The sequence below is a fragment of the Leucopleurus acutus genome (genome assembly GCF_964270905.1).
Source record: "Leucopleurus acutus genome assembly, chromosome: 1".
In the NCBI taxonomy this organism is placed as follows: domain Eukaryota; kingdom Metazoa; phylum Chordata; class Mammalia; order Artiodactyla; family Delphinidae; genus Leucopleurus; species Leucopleurus acutus.
The window spans coordinates 199450837-199474405 of NC_139142.1; the positions used below are offsets into that span (position 1 = coordinate 199450837).

At 37.4% G+C, this 23569-nt stretch overlaps 1 protein-coding gene across 2 annotated transcripts in view; it reads left to right on the top strand.

Moving 5' to 3' along the window:
* The window catches only part of MRC1 (mannose receptor C-type 1), a 108720-nt gene that overhangs the window by 73623 nt on the left and 11528 nt on the right, over nt 1-23569 (top strand). The window contains exons 23-30 of one of the 2 annotated variants that reach the window (XM_082844929.1): nt 1518-1620; nt 5294-5526; nt 7724-7889; nt 8751-8900; nt 17256-17369; nt 17896-18060; nt 19454-19495; nt 20610-21681. In XM_082844929.1, the coding sequence (XP_082701055.1) occupies nt 1518-1620; nt 5294-5526; nt 7724-7889; nt 8751-8900; nt 17256-17369; nt 17896-18060; nt 19454-19495; nt 20610-20860 (1224 nt within the window). In that variant the 3' untranslated portion in view covers nt 20861-21681. Of the gene's footprint in view, nt 1-1517; nt 1621-5293; nt 5527-7723; nt 7890-8750; nt 8901-17255; nt 17370-17895; nt 18061-19453; nt 19496-20609; nt 21682-23569 lie in introns of those variants that run through there. The other variant, XM_082844930.1, reaches the window with a different exon arrangement.

The following is a 23569-nucleotide window of genomic DNA, read 5'->3' on the forward strand; positions in this document are numbered from 1 at the left end:
TACACCTAAGCTAGACCCCAAGTTTTCTACAAGAAAGACGAGAGGAACAATATGAAAGTGTGTAATGAGAAGATCAGCTATAAAGCATGATAGTAGTTAGGAGGAAAGAAACTTCCCATGGGATGTAGTGATCTAATCAGGCAGCACATATCTGTGGAGCTCTTCATTTGATGGAAAGGAGGCATGTGAAGAAGAATGTGGGTCTTCTTCCCAAGAAGTTTAAAACATCATGATTAGGGAATCATGGCAAGAGGCTGGGGACGGTTGTGTTAAGTGGGAAAGGTGAATAAAGTCTTTAAGAAAAAGGCACAAGATGGGTTTGGGCGGAAGTAAAGAGCTTTAAATATAGTAGGAGTGTCATGCAGAAAAGAAATAGGCGTCAACTTTAGAACGTGGAAAGCAGAATTCAGAGAAATTTAGATGCCCTGAGAAAGAGTTTGGACTTTGTCAGATAGGCAGCAAAAAAAAAAAAAAAAAAAAAAAAAGTTTTGAGCAGAAAAACAATCTTATCAAGATGGCATCTTTATGATAATTAATTTGGTAGCTCTGTGTAGGGTAGATATATTCTGGTTGTGGGTAAGTGACTTTCGGGGGAGAAATTCTTTCAATCCTTATTACATAAATGAGGGCTGAAAAGTAGACTGGAGTGAGACAGGGTTTGCTTAGAAAGATTTCCTGGATGAGTGGTAAGTTTCATTTTAAAAAATTCAATGTTGCACAAGTTTTTCTGTTTTTAGAACATAATGAAAAGGAGAAACAACAGAAACAAACAATATCTGTAAACTCACCTTCCAGGAAAAAAACAACAACACTGTTTTGTTGGTTTTACTCCTAGATTTTTTTCTTAGTGTGTGTAAAAATATAAAGTTTGTATTCCACAAAACTGGAATCAAAACACATGTATTGTGTTGTTACAATTTCAGGACTTATAAAATGGAGAGGATTAAATGTAGTTTGATAAAGAGAGTGGGAGAGAAATGTTCACATGCATTGTGTAGTGGAGGCATGCTTGTTCTGTGTAGGTTTCCTGGTTTAGAGCAGAGAGGCTGAGCCAGGATAATGAAAGATAAGAATAGCTAAGAAGGGGGATGGGAATGAGCAGAGACTCTTTGAAATGCACGGTTAGGGGTTCCTGATAGTTGAGGCTCATGGGATAATGAGGCTGGAGGCTGAGAAGATGTCTCTGGCCCTGGTGAAAGCTGTGGTAGCTTTCAGGGAGTTAATGAGATTTCTGACAGCAGCGTTTCTCAGAACCAGCTCCAAAGTTTATCCAATTCTGCTTAATTTTCAATTAAAATAGCAAGGGTTCAGTGAGGGATCTGCGTGAAAGTTGGCCAGTAGCATGGAAAGTAGGGATGAATTAAACATGCTGTAGATGAATTAGGACTATCCTTAAAGTTGGAGGTTAGGGATAAAGGATTTTTTTTTTTTTTTTTTTTTTTTTGCTTATTAATGAATTGGTTTAAATAATTATCCATCCCCATTTGGCTTTTTTTTTCTTCTCCATGAATATACAGGCTGACTGTGTTCTTATTATCGGAGGGAAGTCAAGGGACGCAGGAAAATGGATGGATGACACCTGTGACAGTAAGCGAGGTTATATATGCCGAACACCTCCCGGTAAGTCCTACCGGACCACGCTGGGCTGGAAGAGGTGGGGTTTTTCCATACTTTTTAAAAAGTGACATTCTTCTCAATTTTGCTGTGCGCCTTAAACTGCTCTAAAAAAATTAAGTTTTGTTTTAAAAAAGTGACCCTTCCCTTGCACATCAACACGTTGTTTTTAAAAAAAAATTTTAATTAAATAATTAAAAATTTTTTTTGGCCGTGCCGTGTGGCATGTGGAACATTAGTTCCCCGACGAAGGATCGAACCTGCGCCTCCTGCAGTGGAAGCACGGAGTCTTAATCACTGGACCGCCAGGGAAGTCCCCACCAACATGTTTATTTGATTCTCACTTTCATCCATGGATGGCTGTGACAGACAAAAAGGATATTTTCCGTAATTTATTCATGAATGTGCCCCCTCATCCATTACCAGAAAGTTTGCACAGGTTAAACTAGAGGTTGAAACTTTTTCTAATTTTGTTAGAAATTTGGGATGCTTGCTTACCTCTACCTTAAAAGAAAAAAATGTCAGAGTAGGGATACCTCACTTCAATTTGTGTAATTTGAGAACCGTTGCCCCAAAACACCCTATATGCCTCATTACTTGTTATATATTCTGTGTCTCTAAAAATGTAGATGTCTTATTTGTGGTCCTTTTTTCATCTTAGGAAGCCTAACTGTGGTGCAAGGAAAATAAAACAGATATGTGGATATCGACCAAGAATCAAGATTATGGTCGTGTGCATTTTAGTTTCGAGTGAAATTAGAATAGAAACATTTGGCTACATAAGAAGAGGTTCAGAAAATAAAAGATTAGAGATGAGGGTTGAGGTTGAGGTGGGCTGCTGTCACCCTGAGCAGAGCTCTCAGAGGAGCTTGAATTAGAAGCTGCTTAATCTCCCGGATCTAACAAATTTTTCTATACTTTCTGGGGAATCAGGGAACTGATATCAATTTCTGACAATGACTGAAAATCACTGAAGATATTTTCAGATGATTGCAAAGTCCTGCAGGAATTCTAACCTCCTATTGATCCAAAAGAAGGTCCAGGCCATGCCGCTTTTCTCTCTCGGCTACACCCTTCGAGCACCAGAATCTTAGGCCACTGGTAATGCATCTGTGCTTCCACACTTTGGGGAAAGAGGGGAGTCCCCTTCCAGGAGGGAATGATGATTCCTAAACTTGTTTAAAATCTTCTTTTTCTTCTTCCTGTAAACACAAGGGATAGAATATTTGCTGCCAAAAAAAGATATTTTGACAATTTTTAATGACTTAGGTTTCAGGAAAGGTCGACAGTGTTAACGTGAAAAAGGCAGAATATGAAATTTTGTAGACTACTGATGACGCAAAAAACACTTTGAACCCCCTTAAAAAAAAAGAACAAGAAGGCGATGGAAATGCATCAAAATAGGAATAGTGGATGTGTTTGCATCGTGGGATTAAGACCTTTCGTTCCTTCACTGTACTACTGTATTTTTCTTCATTTATCAAAAACTGTCTCTTTCTAACGCTCTCTCTCTATGTATATATATTTGCATTTATATTATATATAATATGTCTATACATCTATATCTCTCTCTATATATATATAACAATTATGAGGAAACACTAAAATATTGATGTGGCTAGATTCTAAGTAATTTTTTTCTCATTTTTATGCTTTTCTATATTTTCTAAAATTTCAACAAAGAATGTGTGTTCAGTACTTTTTTAAAACAGTGTTGTTTTCAGGAAGTCCCTGGTGGTCCAGTGTTTAGGACTCAGGGCTTTCACTGCTGGGGCCTGGGTTTGATCCCTGGTTGGGGAATTAAGATCCCGCAATCTGTGCAGCGTGGCCAAAAGAATAAAATTAAATAAATGAAAAGTAAAACAGTGTTGCTTTTATTCATATATATGAGTATGTATGAATGAATATATATGAATTCATGTAAATATATAAAGATACCTAAATAAAAACGTGAATGAATACATACGAATATAAAACACTTAAGAACAATCCCTTGATGAAATTTTAGAAAATACAGAAAAGCATAAAGAGAAAAAATTACCCATAATCTAACCACCTGAAAGTAACCCCTCAGTGATTTAGTTTTCTCCTTATAATTTTTTCTGAGTGTTTTAATAAACAAGCGAATTGGATAAATGAGCTAATTTCCTGGCTGCGTACAGCCTTTGGTGAAGCTTCTTAAAGCTTTCTCTCAAGCTTCATTGGGCACTTCTGGCGGTCCAAAACTCTTCCCATGTTGTTAAGACAAACCCAGCTCTCTCCAAGCTGGGAAACGATGAGACTGTTTACTTCCTACTGGCTGTAACACGTAAGGATCCGGGGCTGGGTCTCTTGGTTTAATGCTATTCTATCAACACACGGTGGCAGCAACAGCAGAAGAAAGGGGAGGCTGCCCTCCTTGCTGAATTAAAATTGTTGCCTTACCAGATTCTTCAAAAGAAAGTTTGGCATTCTTGGAGTGACAGAACAGGGCACATGGTGGGTTGGGTTGGTATGCAGTGGAACAGGTTGGAGAATTGGCCAAGACAACATCAGTAGGCAGGGACATCTAAAACCCTAGACCAGGGGTTGGCAACCTTTTTCTGTAAGAGACAGATTATAAATATTGCAGGCTTTGTAGACCATGAAGTTTTTGTTGCAATGACTCAACTCTGCTGTGATCGCAGACAATCATAGACAGTATGTAAACAAATGAGCGTGGCCGAGTTCCACTGAAACTTTATTTATGGACACAAATTGGAATTTCACGTATTGTTTACATGTCACAAAATATTTTTCATTGTTTTTTTTTCCCCAACCATTTAAAAACTCATGGGCTACAAAAACAGACAACAGGCCAGATTTCACCCTCTGGCTGTCATCCGCTGACCTCTGTTCTGCCCTAAGGCATCAGCTAAGGTGCCCAGAAACAAGATTTTTTGGGGTCTTGACAGTAAGTGGCCCAAAGTATGGGTGAGTCTAGAGTCGTTATTAGAAACGCATGCTGAGAGATTGAGGAGGAAAGATCAGAAAGCCAGAGTGACGCCAGCTTGCAAAGGCTTCAGTTTGGATAAGATACGGGGCTCACATGGGAAATCGTCATAAGATTAAAGCTTGATCCTGAGATCAAGGTCAAATGAAGTGGAAACTGTTATATGGCTTCACTCCAGACCATAAACCAATTTCTTGAAGGTACACGACTCACAGGTGAAGTCAAATAGATACAAATAGATGCAAATTCATGGGTGGAATGGAACAGAGTCGGGTGGGGGGAGGGGAGGAGAGGAAGACTGTTCTTGACTTTAAAATTTGACCAAGATGGAAAAAAAAAAAAAGATTCGTGTTGACAGGATGCTAGATGTTCTTTAATTTATGAGATTAAACTGTGGCGTGTCTTTCATCCAGATACTAGATCTCATAGTATTTGCAAGTCTTTTTGGTTTTAGAGTTTAGAAACTTGATCGTGTATTTACCTTAATATTCTAAATAGCATTTGGAAATGACTTAATTCAGTGAGGCATACTGATTAAAAAATAGAACTTTGTGTTCTGGTGTGAAATGGCTCATGAAAATATGTTTAACCCCTGACAGTTTGAATGGTGCTGTTCAGATTCTTTTTAGGATGTGTGAGGTATAGAAGTCATGTACGGATGGCGCTCAGGTAATGTTTAATGTTAATGGAAATAATTTTTTATTCCAGACCCTTCCTTGCCTAGTTCTCCAACAACAATTCCAACAGATGGCTTTATTAAATATGGCGAAAGTAGCTACTCACTCATGAAATTAAAGCTGCAGTGGCATGAAGCAGATGATTACTGCAAGCTTCACACTTCCCTGATCGCTAGCATTCTAGATCCCTATAGTAATGCGTTTGCGTGGATGCAGATGCAGACGCTGAATGAACCTGTGTGGATCGCCCTGAACAGTAACCTGGTGAGATGCTGGAAACGTGTGCGACTTGACATGATCGATAAATTGTGATTGAATATGATTCTCTTCTGTTCATTCTGTTGAACACTTGTGTGTAAAAGCCTGCTGGGCTTTGGAAATGATACTGACATGTACAAGACCCAATCTCTCTAGGACCCAGTGCAAGGATCTAGCAAGTTAGTGATGTTATGTCAGAAATCAAAGTAAGACTTACCTAACTGATAAGTATTATTTTTACTTTCCTTAGGTTTTTAATATACAGTGTTACTGTATATTTTGAGTATGAAAATTAAGTTCTGCATCTAAACAGTTTTATTTATAACTTATTTCTTTCTAGTGTCATGATTACAACTATGGATAGGAATTAAGAAAGGAATTAAGAAAGCGTCAGGGGCATAGTTCCTGGGCGATGAGGATATTCCTTATTTTTTGTGGAAAGTCATTCTAGAGTTGCTCTCTGTTCTGAAGCTGGGCCGCTTCCATCCGTGTGTGACAGATTTCATTGCGGTCAATTCCCTGTATTCCATAACAGAGAAGGAAGGTTGGCAAAAGATGGTGTAGAGTGAGGGTTGAGACACAGAACTAAGAGTGGTGTGGGAGTTGCCAACATTTTCCTACAATGAGTCTTCTCTGATGCCAGGGGATCCATCTATCCTCCATCCATCCATCCATCCATCTAACTAGTCAATCAGCAAACGTCCTAGTACAACAAATAGAGATGTCAACAAGTAATCAAGAGATAATACAGTGTCAAAGAGAGGTATATACAAAGTGCTGGGAGAGGAGAGAAAAGCGATCATTTGTGCAAGGGGAGAGGACCAACAGGGCTTCTCTGAGAAAGTCAAACTTTACAGATGTGGTCTGGGATGGTGGCTCATAAGGAAGGAGTGCCAAGAAGAAATAAAAGGAGGTAAGGGGGTAGAACTGGAAAGCAGACTGGTGCCAGACTTTGTAGAACTTCTTCCACCATGATGCAGAGCTCAACATTTACACTTCTTGCAATGCGTATTTCCCAAGTAGGTTAGTAAACATTTAAAATTAAGTAGTTACACAATGATTTCTGTGTTTAAACTTAAGCACGGCATTTTTACTTCTATGTTGGATCTATTTTTAGTAACTAATTCTCTTGATAATTCATATATTTTCTTCTCACAAATATGGTCCCAATTCTCTTACGAGTTTAAAATAGGCTTTTATTTATTGTTAGAAAGATTAAATAGCTTTCCATTATCCCAACATTTATAGCTAAAACAATACTGTTCTATTTATTACACCTATGGAGTTAATGATTATGCCAGCATTATTTGATTAAATATGGTAGAATACCACAAAATTCTAACTCGAGATAATGCATGCTTTTGATTTTGTCATTAAATCTTTGGTAATTGCTTTGGTAAATTAAATAATGCAGTTAAAAAGGGGACAGCTGTTTGAATGGTTTAAAAATTCACTTATCTCTGATTACAGTTATACAGCATCCGTTGTGAGGTTTTACCTGTAAAATTTCTTTTAGACCGTCAAAAGAACATTATTGATAAGTAGTCTTTTTGATGTTGTCAGTTAATTTGTATGTGACCATAAATTTGCCCCAGTAAATTTAATAAGCAGTATGCAAATTGAATAAAACAATTATCTTTAAAAGATGCCATCAGATTCATTTTGGTTGAAAGACCACCTAACTGGAAGGTAAGAGACCTAGGCTCCTCTCTTATCCAGCCACATCACCTTGCATAAGTCATTTGTTGTTGGCCCTGTTTCAACAGCCAAACAGTAAGAAGATTAGAAAAGTGTTTCTCTCGGGTCCATGAGTGCAAGGAAAATGACTTCGTTTTTATTATCATTTCAGTGATAATATAATACGTGCTTTATTTGTTCCAAAGGTAAAACCCCTCTTTTGCACTGAGGGCCTGCAAATAAAGAGAGTTTTCTAGAATAAGACATAGGTTTTTAAGTCTGTGTTTTTCAGAATAGCTTCCAACGATGTCTTCATGGGGAGCTTTAAGAAGTTGTTTTTTCTTTAAAAAGGCCGCAATTCCTGAATTTGATTTGGTAGAAAAAATTTATAATGTTCTTTTAATTCCCAAATGTTGAAGATTGTCAAATCACAGACTTAACTATACTTTTTACTCCTTGCTGGGTTCTTTTGGTATTTTCTAAACGAAGCCAGGCTCCACGTTAATAGTTGTTCTTGTTCTTGCAGACCAATAATGAATATGTTTGGACCGATAAATGGAGGGTGAGATACACTAACTGGGCCAGTGATGAGCCCAGACTGAAGTCAGCGTGTGTTTATATGGACCTTGACGGCTATTGGAAGACAGCACGTTGCAATGAAAGTTTTTATTTTCTCTGCAAAAGATCCGACGGTAATTGAATCCACAAAAACAGTCAAGGGATTTGAAATTTTCTCAATAAGCTGATACCAACCACCGTTGATATTCTTAAACAGTCACACGTTTTGGGGTGGCTTAAGGATAAGATAAAACACATTCCTTCACCTAAGCAAAGACTGACCTGGCAATAAACAAATATAGAGATCAAAATAACAGAGAGAGAAATTTTTCTTCATTGCTAGAATTTATTTCCTCTTTATACATTTCTGAATTTTTATTATTGGGATAGGCCTCTGAATCTATGATGTCAGAGTCCTCAGGAAATGATGATTACTTTTGATGTTGACAGCACAGCTATATCAAAATAATTTTATCAGAATATGTGTAGGTTCATCAGAGTCAGTGATAATACACTGATACAGTCCTAGAATACAGTTATAGAGTCGGACAGTGGTAAAGTCCTAGAATTCTACCTATACCATTTAGTTATAACATCAATGTCAGTCATAGCTAAGAAGGTTTTATAAGGGCTAGGCTCCTAGAAAAAGAAAAGTGTCTAGAAGGAAGACTGCCTTTGCAAATTATTTATGGTTGACCTTTTAGGGGAACTTATTAATGTCTTTGTAGGTTATCTATAGATCCTCATGCTTAATTATGAATGTGATTGACCGCCGTTATACCATAGTACCTTCTATGGAAATACATTTTGTATGAAAAAAAATGATAAAGTAAAAAGAATACTCAATAATAGAACTGGCATATCCAAATGATTACCATTAGCGCTTAAAAAAAATAATGATAGGCGATGAAAATTTCCTTAATGGCTGATATATTATTCCATGTACTAAGGAAACTTCAGGTCTTACTTTATTTGAAATGTCTTTTTATTAACAGAAATCCCTGCCACTGAACCTCCACAGCTGCCTGGTAGATGCCCCGAGTCAGAGCATACAGCGTGGATTCCTTTCCATGGTCACTGCTACTATATCGAGTCTTCATATACAAGGAACTGGGGACAAGCTTCTCTGGAATGTCTTCGAATGGGTAAGTACCACATTTACCGTCAGAACATCCCACAATCATCTATGTAGGGTACCAGGATGCTAGTAACACTGTATATTAAAAACCTAAGGAAAGTAAAATTACTTGTTTCTTTGTCTTAATAATTTATATTGTAACAGAAAGGTCAACATCGTGCCCCCCAAATATAATTTCTAACGTTGTAGCCTCAAAAGGTGAAAGGATTCTGGCAGAAAGCAGTGACTCGCTGAACGAGTCTTTCTGCCCCAATATTCTAAATTGTTAGGATTATTATTCAGAGTGTCGCGTTCATCTTTTATCACTGATCGGCTCAGGCTTCACAAGTGCCCAGGAACCATTTTGCTTTCCCATGAATAGAAAAGCATTTAGATCTGATTATCTGTGTGAATAAATACGAAACAAAACTCAAGTGACATGACATAGATGAACAGTTTCCCTCCTGAAATAAAAATGTCAAATAAAGTGAACTTTTCAGGGTGCATTAAAAAATCTACTTAATTAAATCCCACCGAACACTTGACTGAATTACTTTGTGGCTAAATTTTGATTATGCCCTAAGTCAGGGCTCTTCATTCAACAGTGGCAAGCAAGGGTTACATGCTCATTTCCTTCAGGTTCATTCAAAAGTCAGTCTGGAGTTTTCACCTCTTTTTACTTTTATGTTTAGTTTTTTTCTTCAGTTTTATTGAGGTATAGTTGACATAAAATTGTAATACATTTAAAGTGTAAGAGATGATGATTTGATACACATATTTGTTGGGAAAGGATTCCTAACCGTCAAGTTAACATGACCATCACGTCACATATTTACCTTTTTGTGTGTGTGTGTGGTGGGAACACTTAAGTTCTAATCTCTTAGCAAATTTCAGTGATACCATGCAGTATTATCAACTGTAGTCACTATATTATACATTAGATCCTAAGACCTTATTTATCATATAACTGAAAGTTTGTACCCTTTTACCAGCATCTCTCTATGTCTCCCACCCCCCAACCCCCTGACAACCACTGTTGTACCCTCTGTTTCTGTGAGTTTGACTTTTAAATTCCACCTATAAGTAATATCATGTAGTACTTGTCTGTCTCTGTCTGGCTTATTTCCTTAGAATAATGCCCTCCAGGTTAATCAATGCTGTTGCAAACGGCAGAATTTCCCTCTTTTTAAAGGCTGAATAATATTCCATTGTATATACATACTTCATTTTCTTCATCATTCATCTGTTGATGGACACTTAGGTTGTTTCCATGTTTTGGCTATAATAAATAATGCTGCAATGAACATGGAGTGCAGCTATCTTTTCGAGATAGTGGTTTCATTTCCTTTGGATATATACCAAGAAGTGGGATTGCTGGATCATATGGTAGTCCTATTTTTAATTTTTTGAGGAACCTCCACACTGTTTTCCAAAAGGACTGTACCAATTTACATTCACACTAGCAGGGTTCCCTTTTCTCTTCCTCCTCTGCATCATTTGTTATCTCTTATCTTTTTAATAATAGCTAGCCTAAACAAGTGTGAGGTGATATCTCATTGTGGTTTTGATTTGCATTTCCCTGACGATTAGTGATGTTGAGCACCTTTTCCTGTACTTCTTAGCCATTTGTAAGTCTCCTTTGGAAAAAAAATCTGTTCAGGTCCTTTGCTCATTTTTTGAATTGGGTTATTTTTTTGCTATTGAGTTGTATAAGTTCCTTGTATATTTTAGATATTAAACCTCTATTAAGACATGTGGTTTACAGAAAATTTCTCCCATTCAGGAGGTTGCATTTTCATTTTGCTGATGGTTTCCTTTGCTATGCAGAACCTCTTTAGGTTGATGTAGTCCCATTTGTTTATTTTTGCTTTTTTTCCCTTTGCTGTTAGTGTCAAATACAAAAAGATTAATGTCGAGGAGTTTATTGCCTGTATTTTCTTTTAGGATTTTTATGATTTCAGGTTTTACATTCAAGTCTTTAATCATTTTGAGTTGATTTTTTCTTGTAGCATATAATTGTCTTGTGTTTTTTTTATTTTTTTTTTAATCTATTAAGCCACTCTATGTTTTTCGATTGGAGAATTTAGTCCATTTATATTTATAGTAATTATTGGTAGGTATGCACTTAATATTGCCATTTTGTTAATTGTTTTCTGTCTGTCCTGACTTTCTTTTGTTCCTTTCTTCCTCTCTGCTCACTTCCTTTGTGATTTGATGATTTCTCAGTAGTATTACTTAGATTCTTTTCCTTTTATTTTGTGTATCTACTATAGGTTTTATTGTGTGGTTGTTGTGAAGATTACATGAAACATCTTAGAGTTATAACAGTGTATTTAAAGCTGATAACAACTTAACTTTGAATGTATTCAAACAGTCTGTATTTTTACATTCCCCCGACCTTTTATATTTTTGATGTCACAATTTACATCTTTTTATATTGTGTATACGTTAACAAATTATTGTATTTATAGTTATTATTTTTTTTAAGATGTTGGGGGTAGAAGTTTATTAATTAATTTTTGCTGTGTTGGGTCTTTGTTTCTGTGCGAGGGCTTTCTCTAGTTGTGGTGAGTGGGGGCCACTCTTCATCGCGGTGTGTGGACCTCTCACTATTGCGGCCTCTCTTGTTGTGGAGCACAGGCTCCAGACAAGCAGGCTCAGTAGTTGTGGCTCATGGGCCTAGTTGCTCCGCGGCATGTGGGATCCTCTCAGACCAGGGCTCGAACCCGTGTCCCCTGCATTAGCAGGCAGATTCTCAACCACTGCGCCACCAGGGAAGCCCTATAGTTATTTTTAATACTTTTGTCTTTTAACCTTTATACAACAGTTATAGGTGATTTACTTACCACCATTATAGTATCAGAATATTCTGGATTTTCCTATACATTTACCTTTACCATTGAGTTTTATATTTTCAAACATTTTCATATTACTAATTAGTGTCCTTTCATTTTAGCTTGAAGAATTCCCCTTGACATTTCTTATAAGTCTGGTCTATTGGTGATGAACTCTTTCAGCTTTTGTTTGTCTTGAAAACTCTTTATCTCTCATTTAATTCTGAATGACAGCTTTGCTAGGTAGAGTATTCTTGGCTGGAAGCTTTTATCTCTAAGCACTTTAAATATATCTTCTCACTCCCTTCCAGCCTGCAAAGTTTCTCCTGAAAAATTTGTTTTGTCTTACAAGGGTTCCCTTTTATGTAACAAGTTGCTTTTCTTTTGCTGTTTTTAAGAATCTCTTTTTGTCTTTAATTTTTGACAATTTAATATAATGTGTCTCAGTGTTTGTCTCTTTATATTCATTATATTTGGCACTCCTTATGTATGCTTCCTGGATCTAGATGTCTGTTTCTTTCCCCAAGGTTAGGGAAATTATCAGCCATTAGTTCTTTGAATAAGCTTTCTGCCCCCATCTCTCTCTTCTCCTTGAATTCCTGTAATGTGTAGATTGATCCTCTTGCTGTTGTCTCATAAGTCCTTTAAGCTAGCTTGACTCTTTTTGATTCTTTTTTTCTTTTTGCTTCAGGATATATTTGACTGCCCTTTCTTTGAGTTTACTGTTTCTTTCTTCCAGTTTTCTAGTCTGCTGTTGAACACCTCTACTGAACTTTTCATTTAAGTTATTGTGTTCTTCAGCTTTGTGATTTCTCTTTGGTACTTTTTAATATTTTCTCTCTCTTTGTTGAAATTCTTACTTTGCTCATGCATTACTTTCCTGACCTCACTGAGTATCTTTATAGCTGTTATTCTGAACTCTCTATTGGGTAAATTACTTGTCTCTGTTTTATTAATATCAGTTTGGAGATGTATCTTGTTCTTTTGCTTGGAAGATATTTTGCTTTTGCTTTATTTTCCTTGACTCTCTGTGTTGGTTTCTGCACATTAGATAAAAGAGGCACCTCTCCCAGTCTTGAGTGGTCTTGTGTGGGAGATGAACCTCATCAGTCAATCCAGCCCAAGTTCCTGTTTGTCACTCAAAACTTTGTGGTTATACCAGCTGTTGTCTTTGTTTTTAGTGGCTCCCAGTGGTTGAGGGTGTGCCAATACCTGATAATATCCCAAAGGAGAGGATCACAGTTAGCACATAAAAGCAGACTGATTAGAAACTGGACCCTCGGGCACCTGGGAAAGTATATAAGCCAGGTGTGTGTCTAAGCTCCTTCCAGAGACCTGTTGGTGACCTGATTTTATCATTGCAGCAAGTCGGAGAAAGAAGGTGGCAGAAGGGCCCACCAGCCCCCCCAGGAGGATCACAGCTAGCCCCTTGCTGCGTGCACATTAGCAGCTGGACCCCCCAGGCAGCAGGCTGTAAAGTATGCAGGCAGTCCCCTTCTAGGGAAAGACTGAGGGACGGGCGTTTTATCTGTTCCCTCTTAGCTGAGCCCTGGGAGAATAGCCATGGCAGGTGTTCGTAGCCCATTAACAACGGCTGCTTTATTTTCTGTGGTCCTACGGGTCTCGTGGCTGCAAACCCCATTAGCTTCCAGAGTTAGGCATTTGGGGGGCCTATTCCTTCAAATAGAGGAACAAGAGCCTAAAAATTTGGGGTGCTAGATGTATGGTTGAAACCCTTCTCTATTCAGGGAGAAGCTGGCCATTAGGGGCTCCCTCCTGATTATACGGCACTGTGCCATGGGTGGGGTTTATGAAGAGAGTGTGTCTCAGCCTTTCCTACTCATTTAGATGTTTGTGTTTTCTCAGTTGCCCTATATGTAGGAGTCACTGAGTTTCTGGATTTTACTGGTAGAATTGCTCTATGTGTAGGTGTTCACTGGTGTGTATGTGGGAGAAGGGAATTTCAGGAGACTTATATGTTGCCACAGGGAGTTTAAAAACTCCCTATGAGTTTTTCCTTTAAATTTGAAGTCAGGAGAAGTCTACTTTGTCAGTTTTTGCTTCATGTATTTCAAGGCCTTATTGTTCGGTGCGTATATGTCTATATTTGTCATATCTTCTTGATGAATTAAAACTTTAATCATTATAAAACATCCTTATTTGTCTCTAGTAACAATTTTTGTCTAAAAGTCTTTTGTCTAGTATCAGTATAGCCACTCCAGCTCTTCTTTATTTACTATTTGCATGGAATATCTTTTTCCATGCTTTTACTTTTAACATGTTTATGTTTTTGAATCTCAAATGTGTGTTTTGTAGATAAAATATAGTTGTATTATTTTAAAATTTATTTTTATTTTTTATTCATTTTGCCAATCTCTGTCTTTTGATTGGAGTACTTCTTGGACATGATGAATCACTTCTCTCTTATTACTTTTGAGATTCTCTATCTTTGGATAGTTTGATTATGATGTGGAGCTTCTCGAGATTATCTTACTTGGATGTTGTTGAGCTTCCCGCATGTTTACATTAATGTTTTTCATCAACATTGGGAAGCCATTGGCCATTATTTCTTCAAGTATTCTTTCTGCCTCTTTATCTCATTCCTCTCCTAGGACTCCCATTATGTGTATCTTGATTTGACTGGTGATGTTCCAAATATCTTTGAGACTCTGTAAATTTTTCTTCTTTTTTTCCCTCATTATTCAGACTGGATAATCTCAAGTTTGTTGATTATTTCTTTTGCTTAGTCAAACTCACTGTTAGGCCTCTCCAGTGAAGTTTTCCTTTCAATTATTATACTTTTTAACTCCAGAGTTTTATTTCATAAAAAACAATTTCTACCTTTTTATTAATAGTCTCTATTTGGTGAGCAACTGTCTCATACTTTCTTTTAGTTCTTTAGACATTTTTTCCTCTAGTTCTTTAAACATCTTTAAAATAGCTGATTTAAAAAGTCTTTGTCCAGTAAGTCAGAGGTGTGGCTGTTTCAGGAACAGTTTGTATTGACTGCTGCTTTTGCTGGTATGGGTCATATTTCCGTGTTTCTTTACATTTCTTATAATTTTTTGTTGAAAAATGAATATTTAACTCTGGAAATAAGTTTCTTTCCACTCCACCAGGTTTGTTTTTGTTGCTGTTTGTTGTTATTTGCTTGTTTAGTAACTTTCCCTCATGAATTCTGTAAAGTTTTGTATTCTTTTTCAAGTGCGGTTACTGAAGTCTCTTGCCTGCTTAGTTTAGTGGTCAGCTAATGATTGGGAACGTATTTCCTTAGTGCCTAGAACCAGAAAGTTCCCCACGTTTTACTGAAGGGCTCGGTCTGAAGACATGCCTTCAACACTCATATAGGCAGTTAAAAACTCTGCCTTAGCCTTCACTTCCTGCTTGTGCAGACCCTCAGGGTCAGCCAGAGGTGAGAGCGTAGGGACTTTTCAGATCTTTCATGGGCATGCATATAGTCCTGGGCGTGTACACACCCCAATGTGTGTCTGTGGCCTTCTAGGCTCCCAGGAATAGGTCAATGCTTCTTAAAGCTCCCTATGGACATTTTACTCCATAGTTTTTCCTTTTAGTTTTTTGGTTACCTTGTTGTTAACCTAAAATTGTTTCCCACACTGCTTCAGGCAGCTGTGATATTAGGTACTTGCCACGGTTAGTTTTCGACAAATACCCCCAAGGAAAAGGCTGTTTACATTGGATGAGCTCTGAGTCAGGTCAAATCAAGGCAAGTGAGGTTTTCCAGGGAAATGTCAGAGAGATCAAATAATGGAAATTCTTTGAGAATGTGACTTATAAAGAACCCCAATCCCATTCTGACTTTCCCAGTGTCTTCCTGGCTTCTGGTTTTCACTGTGATTTTGAGGCCGTTGGTTTTTAACGCAGTCACAGAGCTAGGGATAAAGCTATGGGATTAGGACAAGTTAAAACACCATGTAGCTTACTTTTCTTACTGAGAGTCAAGCATTTTCTTGAATAAATGCTTCCTGGATTGTTACAAGCTGCTGGTTAACTTTCAGGGTTCTGAAAAAGTTGATTTTGAAAAATTTGTTAGTGTTCTTATTGCTTTTGTAGAGGAGAGGAATTTCAGGGGTACTTACTCTGCCAGTCCTTATGATGTCACTTGAAACCTGCTTTCTCTTAATTAAAAAAATGTTCTTCTTTCATGTTGCTGAGTATTTTTTTAAAAAAATCTTGCAGTGAATGTGTAGAAACTTCGTTTTCAACTTTAGATAACTATATTTTCCTGTTAATGAATGATTCACATTCATCAAAATATGTCACAAATATATTGAAATGGCTATTGTCTATAAAATATGTTTAATAGTGGATTATGAAATTATGCAATGAAAACAGTCATCAAGAGAATAATCCAGGACCCAGTAACATGGGGTGCAAGCATATGGTTAAATATAGGTCCTCAAGGTCCAGATGCCTGGATCATGCCATGACTTTGCCCTCCTCTATCATTAGGATCTTGGTAAATTACTTACCCTCTGGACTTTAGGTTCCTTATCTGTAAAATGGAGTACCAGTAGTACTAATTTAATAAGATTGTTGTAAAATTTTAGTGACATCGTGCTTATAAAGCCCAAAGCAAAATGTCTGGCATAAACTGCTTAAATTATATTTTAAGTTGTTATTATTTAAAATTCTGTAATTTAACTATAAAATACAGTGCTGGCTCTGAATCAATCTTTGACTGGGTTGTCAATGCCATAGTCATGTAAGCAGTCTTTCTGTTTCCTCTCTCCTTTTTGTGCAGCTGGATTAATACTTCCAGAGTGCATTGCATCATTCTGCTGCCTGAAAAAAACTGTTTTTTAATCACCACATTACCCTAAATACCAGTCTCCTACCATCTGCAGTGAGACCTAACCCAAGTCTTTTTTCACCCATTGACCAGATTCATCCAGCCAAACTGAACTATCTATTAACACTATTCATTTACCCCAATAATTGCCTTATCTGTCTATCTGTCTATCTACCTACCTACCTACCTATCTATTTCAAATCCTGTTACTAAAAACTAAATATGGAGAATTCCATGCATCTGTGAGCGATCTCTGTTCATGAAGAAGCTCTATGCTTCCCTTTCTCTTCATCTTTTCTCTTATTCTTCCTCTTCCTGGAATTATTTTCTATCCTTTCTACTTGAAATATTATGCTCCCTAGTATCTTAAATTCTGTCTCCTCCATGCTCCCTTTTAGTTTCTTCCCCTAAAACAAATATTCTCCTAATACATTTCTTTGTACTCTCAACTCATTACTACCCACTGAACCATAACCTTCTTAAACATTCTGTGTCTTACTCATCATTGTATATCCTGCAGTGAGTCGTTAAGTGCTTACACAAATGATGCTTAAAAAAATAATATTTTCAGAATGGAAACAAATTCTTAGAAGCCAAATGGCCACTCTTTGCAATTCTTCTCCTTAAGTGGAGATAGTGGGATGATTTTTATTGCTCTTAATATCAATACTATCATGATAAAAATATTTTCAACTACTTAAATATACTGCCATCATATTTGCCCTTTTGTACTCTGCAGGTTCCTCTCTGGTTACCATTGAAAGTGCTGCTGAATCGAGTTTCCTGTCATATCGAGTTGAGCCGCTTCAAAGCAAAGCCAACTTTTGGATAGGATTGTATAGAAACGTTGAAGGTAATCTTTGCACCATGATTACTGAATCACAAACATTTCAAAATGTTGTAGGTAAAACAAGTTTTCAGTCCTAGAAAGTCTTGCCTTAAGTAATGATTAATTTGTGAAGAGTTTGGAAATTCAAACTCATATTTTCATTTGAGGTAAGAAGTGAAAATTTAAATGACTCACATATTAGGCTATCTTGAAAGTTGCTAATTAAAGAATATCTACTGTAGCTAAGTTAAAGAAGTTTTAAAAAATATTTTCTATCTCTTGCCAGGAAAAAAACAATTAGGGGAGGATAAGTTTACATATTTATACTAATTAGGAATAAATTTTCAACTAAAACTACATGAGAAACACATTCTTAGTTTCCCTGTAACAACTAGTTACTATTATCTTGCCTGTGAAAAGTTTGGTTGTAAAACAGCTGTTGATTGCAGTATAAAATAACATGCTTAGAAATTTTACATGAATAAGTTGAATTTATTTTAAGGTAAGTTATTTTTAACTTCTATTTTTATTGGCTTTCTCTGATAATCAGGAATGTGGCTATGGATAAACAACAACCCACTCTCCTTTGTCAACTGGAAGACAGGAGATCCCTCTGGAGAAAGAAATGATTGTGTCGCTTTATATGCATCTTCTGGATTTTGGAGTAATATTCACTGTTCTTCCTACAAAGGATACATTTGTAAAAGACCAAAATGTAAGTTAGAATTTGTCCTATGGTATGTGTGTTTCCAGGCTCCCATCTCTTTCACATATTGATATCAGGTGTGTAATTATCAATATAATGCCATTACAGGTTCCTTGAAACCTCTCCCTGGTTTTTTTTTTTTTTTTTTTTGTGGTACACGGACCTCTCACTGTTGTGGCCTCTCCCGTTGCGGAGCACAGGCTCCGGACGCGCAGGCTCAGCGGCCATGGCTCACGGGCCCAGCCGCTCTGCGGCATGTGGGATCTTCCCGGACCGGGGCACGAACCTGTGTCCCCTGCATTGGCAGGTGGACTCTCAACCACTGCGCCACCAGGGAAGTCCATCTCCCTCTTTATAAGTGAGAAATCCAATCTGCCGTGGTGATCAGTTGCTGTCTGCAGTTTTGAGTGAGCACAAAACACTCTCTTTCTGCGTAACTGACATAATGATTTTGGTATATCAATACATTTATAATGGGATATCCATGCATATGGATTTGCGAAGTTGTGAGCAGTTTGGAGAGCCAGGCCTATGGCGTGCGAGAAGAAGGGGTGAAATACTTACCCTGGCCAAACCAAAGTGGACGGTGAGGAGGAATGAGAATTTATTAGGGAATAAATCATGTAACACCAATTAAGTTTCCTTCGGAGATTGAATGACAGACCATGTCAGGACAGGGGCTGGGGGAATTAATAATATTATATGCCCATGCTGTGATACTCTCTGGACTTCCATAATGTTTTATGCTATTCTACTTCATGTAATATCTTTCCCAAGAGACAAAATTATAAATTAGATAAGAGATTTAAATAAATGAGTTGGATAAATTAACACTCCATCCCCAGTAGATTTTTATTTTATTTTAGAATTGCGTAGTTCTTCATTCTTTGAAAGCTCTGTTCTAAGATACCACACCCTTTGGTGCAATGTTGGAATCTTATTTTATTTTTCATTCAAATGCCTTGTAGTACCTTATGCTTCAGTGAGCCATTTTCAAAACTGCTAGCCTAGGATACATTATTTATGGGTAGATTGGGTATATTTTGAGGGTGAGTATCAGTGGCTCAAATGCAACCGGGGAGATCATATTTTCAGATCTTCCAATGTATTCAAACTCATCATGCAGCTATAGGATGCTGTTATAGGATGGATAGATAGATCAATCTGTATAAATATGCTGATTTTATCTATCAATCAATCATCCATCTATCTATCTACCTACCTATCATCTATTTATTGTCTGTCTATATCATATATCACCATCAATCCAACACGGATGGTTTGATGTATTTGTAAACCAAATAATGCTCACTATCTACATGCAACTATTATGGGTTTTTCATAAGTATTTATTTTCTTATTTTACAAACAGTATTTAATTATTTTCTTATTTTACAAACAGTTGTTGATGCTGAACCTACTCATACATTAATTACAACAAAAGGTAAGACCATTTTGAAATTTTAATTTCCATATCAGTAATATATCAATCAAATTTGTTTGTTTTAAAAACCACAGTAATCCCTTCCTATCCGCCCTGCACTCTCAGTCGCATTTCTTGAGCTATACTAGCCTTTGTCATTATGACATCGACCTTCCTTAAGTGATGCCCTAGGAGAGCAGGCCTTGGCGTCAGGTGGGTGTTCTTATCATAGATCTTACAGAGGACATTGATTGCTCTGTTACCAAGGGTTGCCCTATGAGAATCCACCGAGGAAATTTCTCTTAGAAATCCCTGTGATTTTTTTCTTTTCTTTTTTTTTTAAGCAATGTTTTAAGTTTTAATTTTATGGACAGCTTGAATAAGGAACTGATCCTCTTTCACTCATGTTGTTTGCTGCCAAAAACACTCAAAGTGAGATTTATAGCTTGCCTAAAGCCCCCTTATTAACTTCGTAAGTGCTGTCTGTGAACTAATACTCGTGTGTTCAGATTTCCACCACTCACTTTCTTTTTTCCCCCGAATTATTTTGAAACAGGTGTAAATATTTTAAAATGATAAAATGTTGCACCGTGACCGTAACTTTTGCAGTTTAAGGCGCAACTGTAAAACTAGCACGACTTTCTTGCTGTTTCACAGTTTCGTAGATGGAAGATTCATTCCCACTGTAGATCTCAGCAACCTCAGCAAACTGTTTTTCTTTCCTTATTAAGTTGAGAACTTTTACCGTTTCACTTAAAGGAAGCACCTTATGGCTTCTCTTAGGCATATTGGAGTTGCCAGCATCACTACTCTTGGGCTTTGGGGCCATTTTTAAATAAAATAAGGGTCACATGAACACACACACACAAAATAAATAAAATAAAATATTATACCAGTTCAGGGCTACGTAGATACATGAAATATTCTTGCAACTGCATAATCATCTTAACATGTAAAATAATCTTCTGTATCACATGGACTTCTGTTTTCATGTCCTGCATTCTGTTTGGCAAATGTCACTGGAAAGAAAATTTGTGAATTTTAGTCTTCCTAAGAAGAAAGTTGTATTGTTTCCATAGCATTCTACTCTCTGCCTCCCCTTAACTCGTTTCCTAACATGTTTATTTATTTACAGCTGACCCAAGGAAGATGGGCCCTTCCAAACCATCTTCCAACGTGGCAGGAGTGGTAGTCATAGTGGTCCTCCTGATCATAACGGGTGCTGGCTTCGCTGCGTATTTCTTTTATAAGAAAAGACGTGTGCCTTTCCCTCGAGAGGACACTTTTGAGAACACTCTCTATTTTAATAGTGGATCGAGTCCAGGAACTAGTGATACAAAAGATCTCATGGGCAACATTGAACAGAATGAACACGCAGTCATCTAGAATCGCGGTGCGATTTAGGTATATTTGAATTTCATAAGATTATAACTAAAATGGTAAAGTCTTTCATTCAATGTGATTATTTCCTTTCAAATTAGTGCTGTATTACACTGGTCTGTCCTTTTCCTTTGCCTCATGGAAAAAATAACTGTTCATTTTCTAGCCTGGCAAGATATTTTCACAAAAAAGGGATAGCAACATTGACTACTATGTTTAAAAAGATCTTAGGTGAATATACAGCACTGGTGTGTAGCTAGTGTCAACTGCATACAGATTACAAGAAGCCCAGAAACAACCGGCTAAGCTTCTTGAAATCGTTTAAGGAGCTCCCAAAGAGCTGTTACCCATTGAACAGTTATTCAGTAATTAGATGAGCATTTCAAAAGCCAAGTACAAAGAACCTGGGGTGACACAGCAATTTAGTCACTTTGTTTCTTACACCCATCTTGATTCTACCCCAATGATTTAGAATTCTATTTTTACACGTGCGGAAAGAATAAGGCAGCTGAGAATCTTGTTTGCCCCAAGCAGGATTTTCCAGGCTGAATATTGCAAATGTGTTCTTTGTCCTGTTTTATGTATATCAAGAATGCAAAGATGTGAAATAAAAATATAAATTTGCATAACTGGATGTATTTAGATAATGTGAAATAGACATCAAAAACAAGGTCTAGGGCTTCCCTGGTGGCGCAGTGGTTGAGAGTCCGCCTGCCGATGCAGGGGACACGGGTTCGTGCCCCGGTCCGGGAAGATCCCACATGCCGCGGAGCGGGTGGGCCCGTGAGCCATGGCCGCTGAGCCTGCGCGTCCGGAGCCTGTGCTCCGCAACGGGAGAGGCCACGACAGTGAGAGGCCCGCGTACCGCAAAAAAAAAAAAAACAAGGTCTATTTTTAATGGATTTGTATTTTGGTGATCTTGGTAAGTGTAAATTTTCTTTTAACTGAGATTTATTTATCCATTTACTTTACACTTCACTGTACTCTGAAAATAAATGATATTATTAGTAGAGGAATTCTTTAAACTCTTCATCTGTTTGGGAAAAAAAAAGACTGTTAAAACACTGTGCATAAAATGAATTTTTTACTGTAATGACTTGGCCAGTTTCCCTGGATCTTTCCCCTGTAACACTGACTTATTTCAGAATTCAACAATCAAAGGCGCTGTCATTGGGAATTAGGTCTTTAATATCATTTTCTCACTTTAACAATTCTTTTTTGCTTAAAAGGTTTTGCCTTAGATAAAGCTTTATGTACATTGTGAAGTACATTGGAGGTGTCACATCTTGCATGGGCACCACGCTCCCAGCTCATTCTTGCCTTTTCCAAGGGGTTGCTCAGGGGCAGAAATTCCTTACCTGAGGTCCCTAAACAGGACTCCTTAGATGGCATTAAGGGGTCTATGAAGGCCCCCCCAAATTGTATGCAAAATGTCTCTATTTGTGTTTATGCCTTTTTTTTTTTCTGGGAAGAAAATAGCTAGATTTTCAAGAGAGTCTGTAATTCAAAAAGGACTAAGAAGTAGTGTACTGTGTAGGAGGTAAGGTGAGGTTTGCAATACCCCACCTTAGATAGGTGACAGGTAGAAAGAAACAGGATGAGAGAGGTGGGCAATTGTGGGAAAGCTTGCTGAGAACAAACAACTCTCATGCTTCAGACAATAGAAAACCAATTGCTTTTATTTTCCTGGTAAGAACACAACATATTCCATTAGAGGAAGTTCCAGTGGAAACAATGGCTATGGTGTCAAAGGAGCATGTGGTTAATTATACTGAAAAAAATCTTCATATATACATACTTTTTTCTTTTAAGTTACAAGAGAAAGATGTGAAAGAGGAGTGTATGAGTGGGCACGATTTACAAATTCTTTACACAAGTCATTTTCATCATAACTCAGAGCTGCGTTTTTGCAGAAAATATTTTGGACTTCAAACAACATATATCTCAGACTTAAATGTCTTATCCTTTCAAGAAACTGTATTCGGCAGGGTGCTGAGTTTTATGCTTCACACCCTCACATTATCCACTCAAACATACAATCAAATAGATAAGTCACCTGTATCTATATATGTACCCAAATTAAGTAGTAACATATTAATAAGCATTTTTTTTGGAGGGGGGAAGTTTTATAAAGCAGAGAAGAGCAGTTTTTGTTTTGTTTGCTTCTTTGCATTTCTTTTTGGTTTTGGTTGTTGTAGTTGATCTGTTTTTGTTTCTGTTTAAATAAATTTATTTATTTAATTTATTTATTTTTGGCTGCGTTGGGTCTTCATTGCTGCACTCAGGCTTTCTCCAGTTGCGGCGAGCGGGGGCTACTCTTTCATTATGGTGTGCGGGCTTCTCCTTGCAGTGGCTTCTGTTGTTGTGGAGCACGGGCTCTAGGTGCGCAGGCTTCAGTAGTTGTGGTACATGGGCTCAGTAGTTGTGGCTCACGAGCTTAGTTGCTTCGCAGCATGTGGGGGTCTTCCTGGACCAGGGCTCGAACGTGTGTCCCCTGCATTGGCAGGCGGATTCTTCACCACTGCGCCACCAGGGAAGGCCCTGTTTTTGTTTTTTAACTGGAAATTCTTTCTGGGGATTAAATGTTTAAGTGCTCTCCTCAGTGGCTTTGCACTTGTTTTCATCAGAATTCCGCAGCCAGAAGATTCTTAAGGATATTTTTTCCCCAGGTGAACTCAAAACAATGTGAATAGTCTGTAACTTGAACTCTAAAAT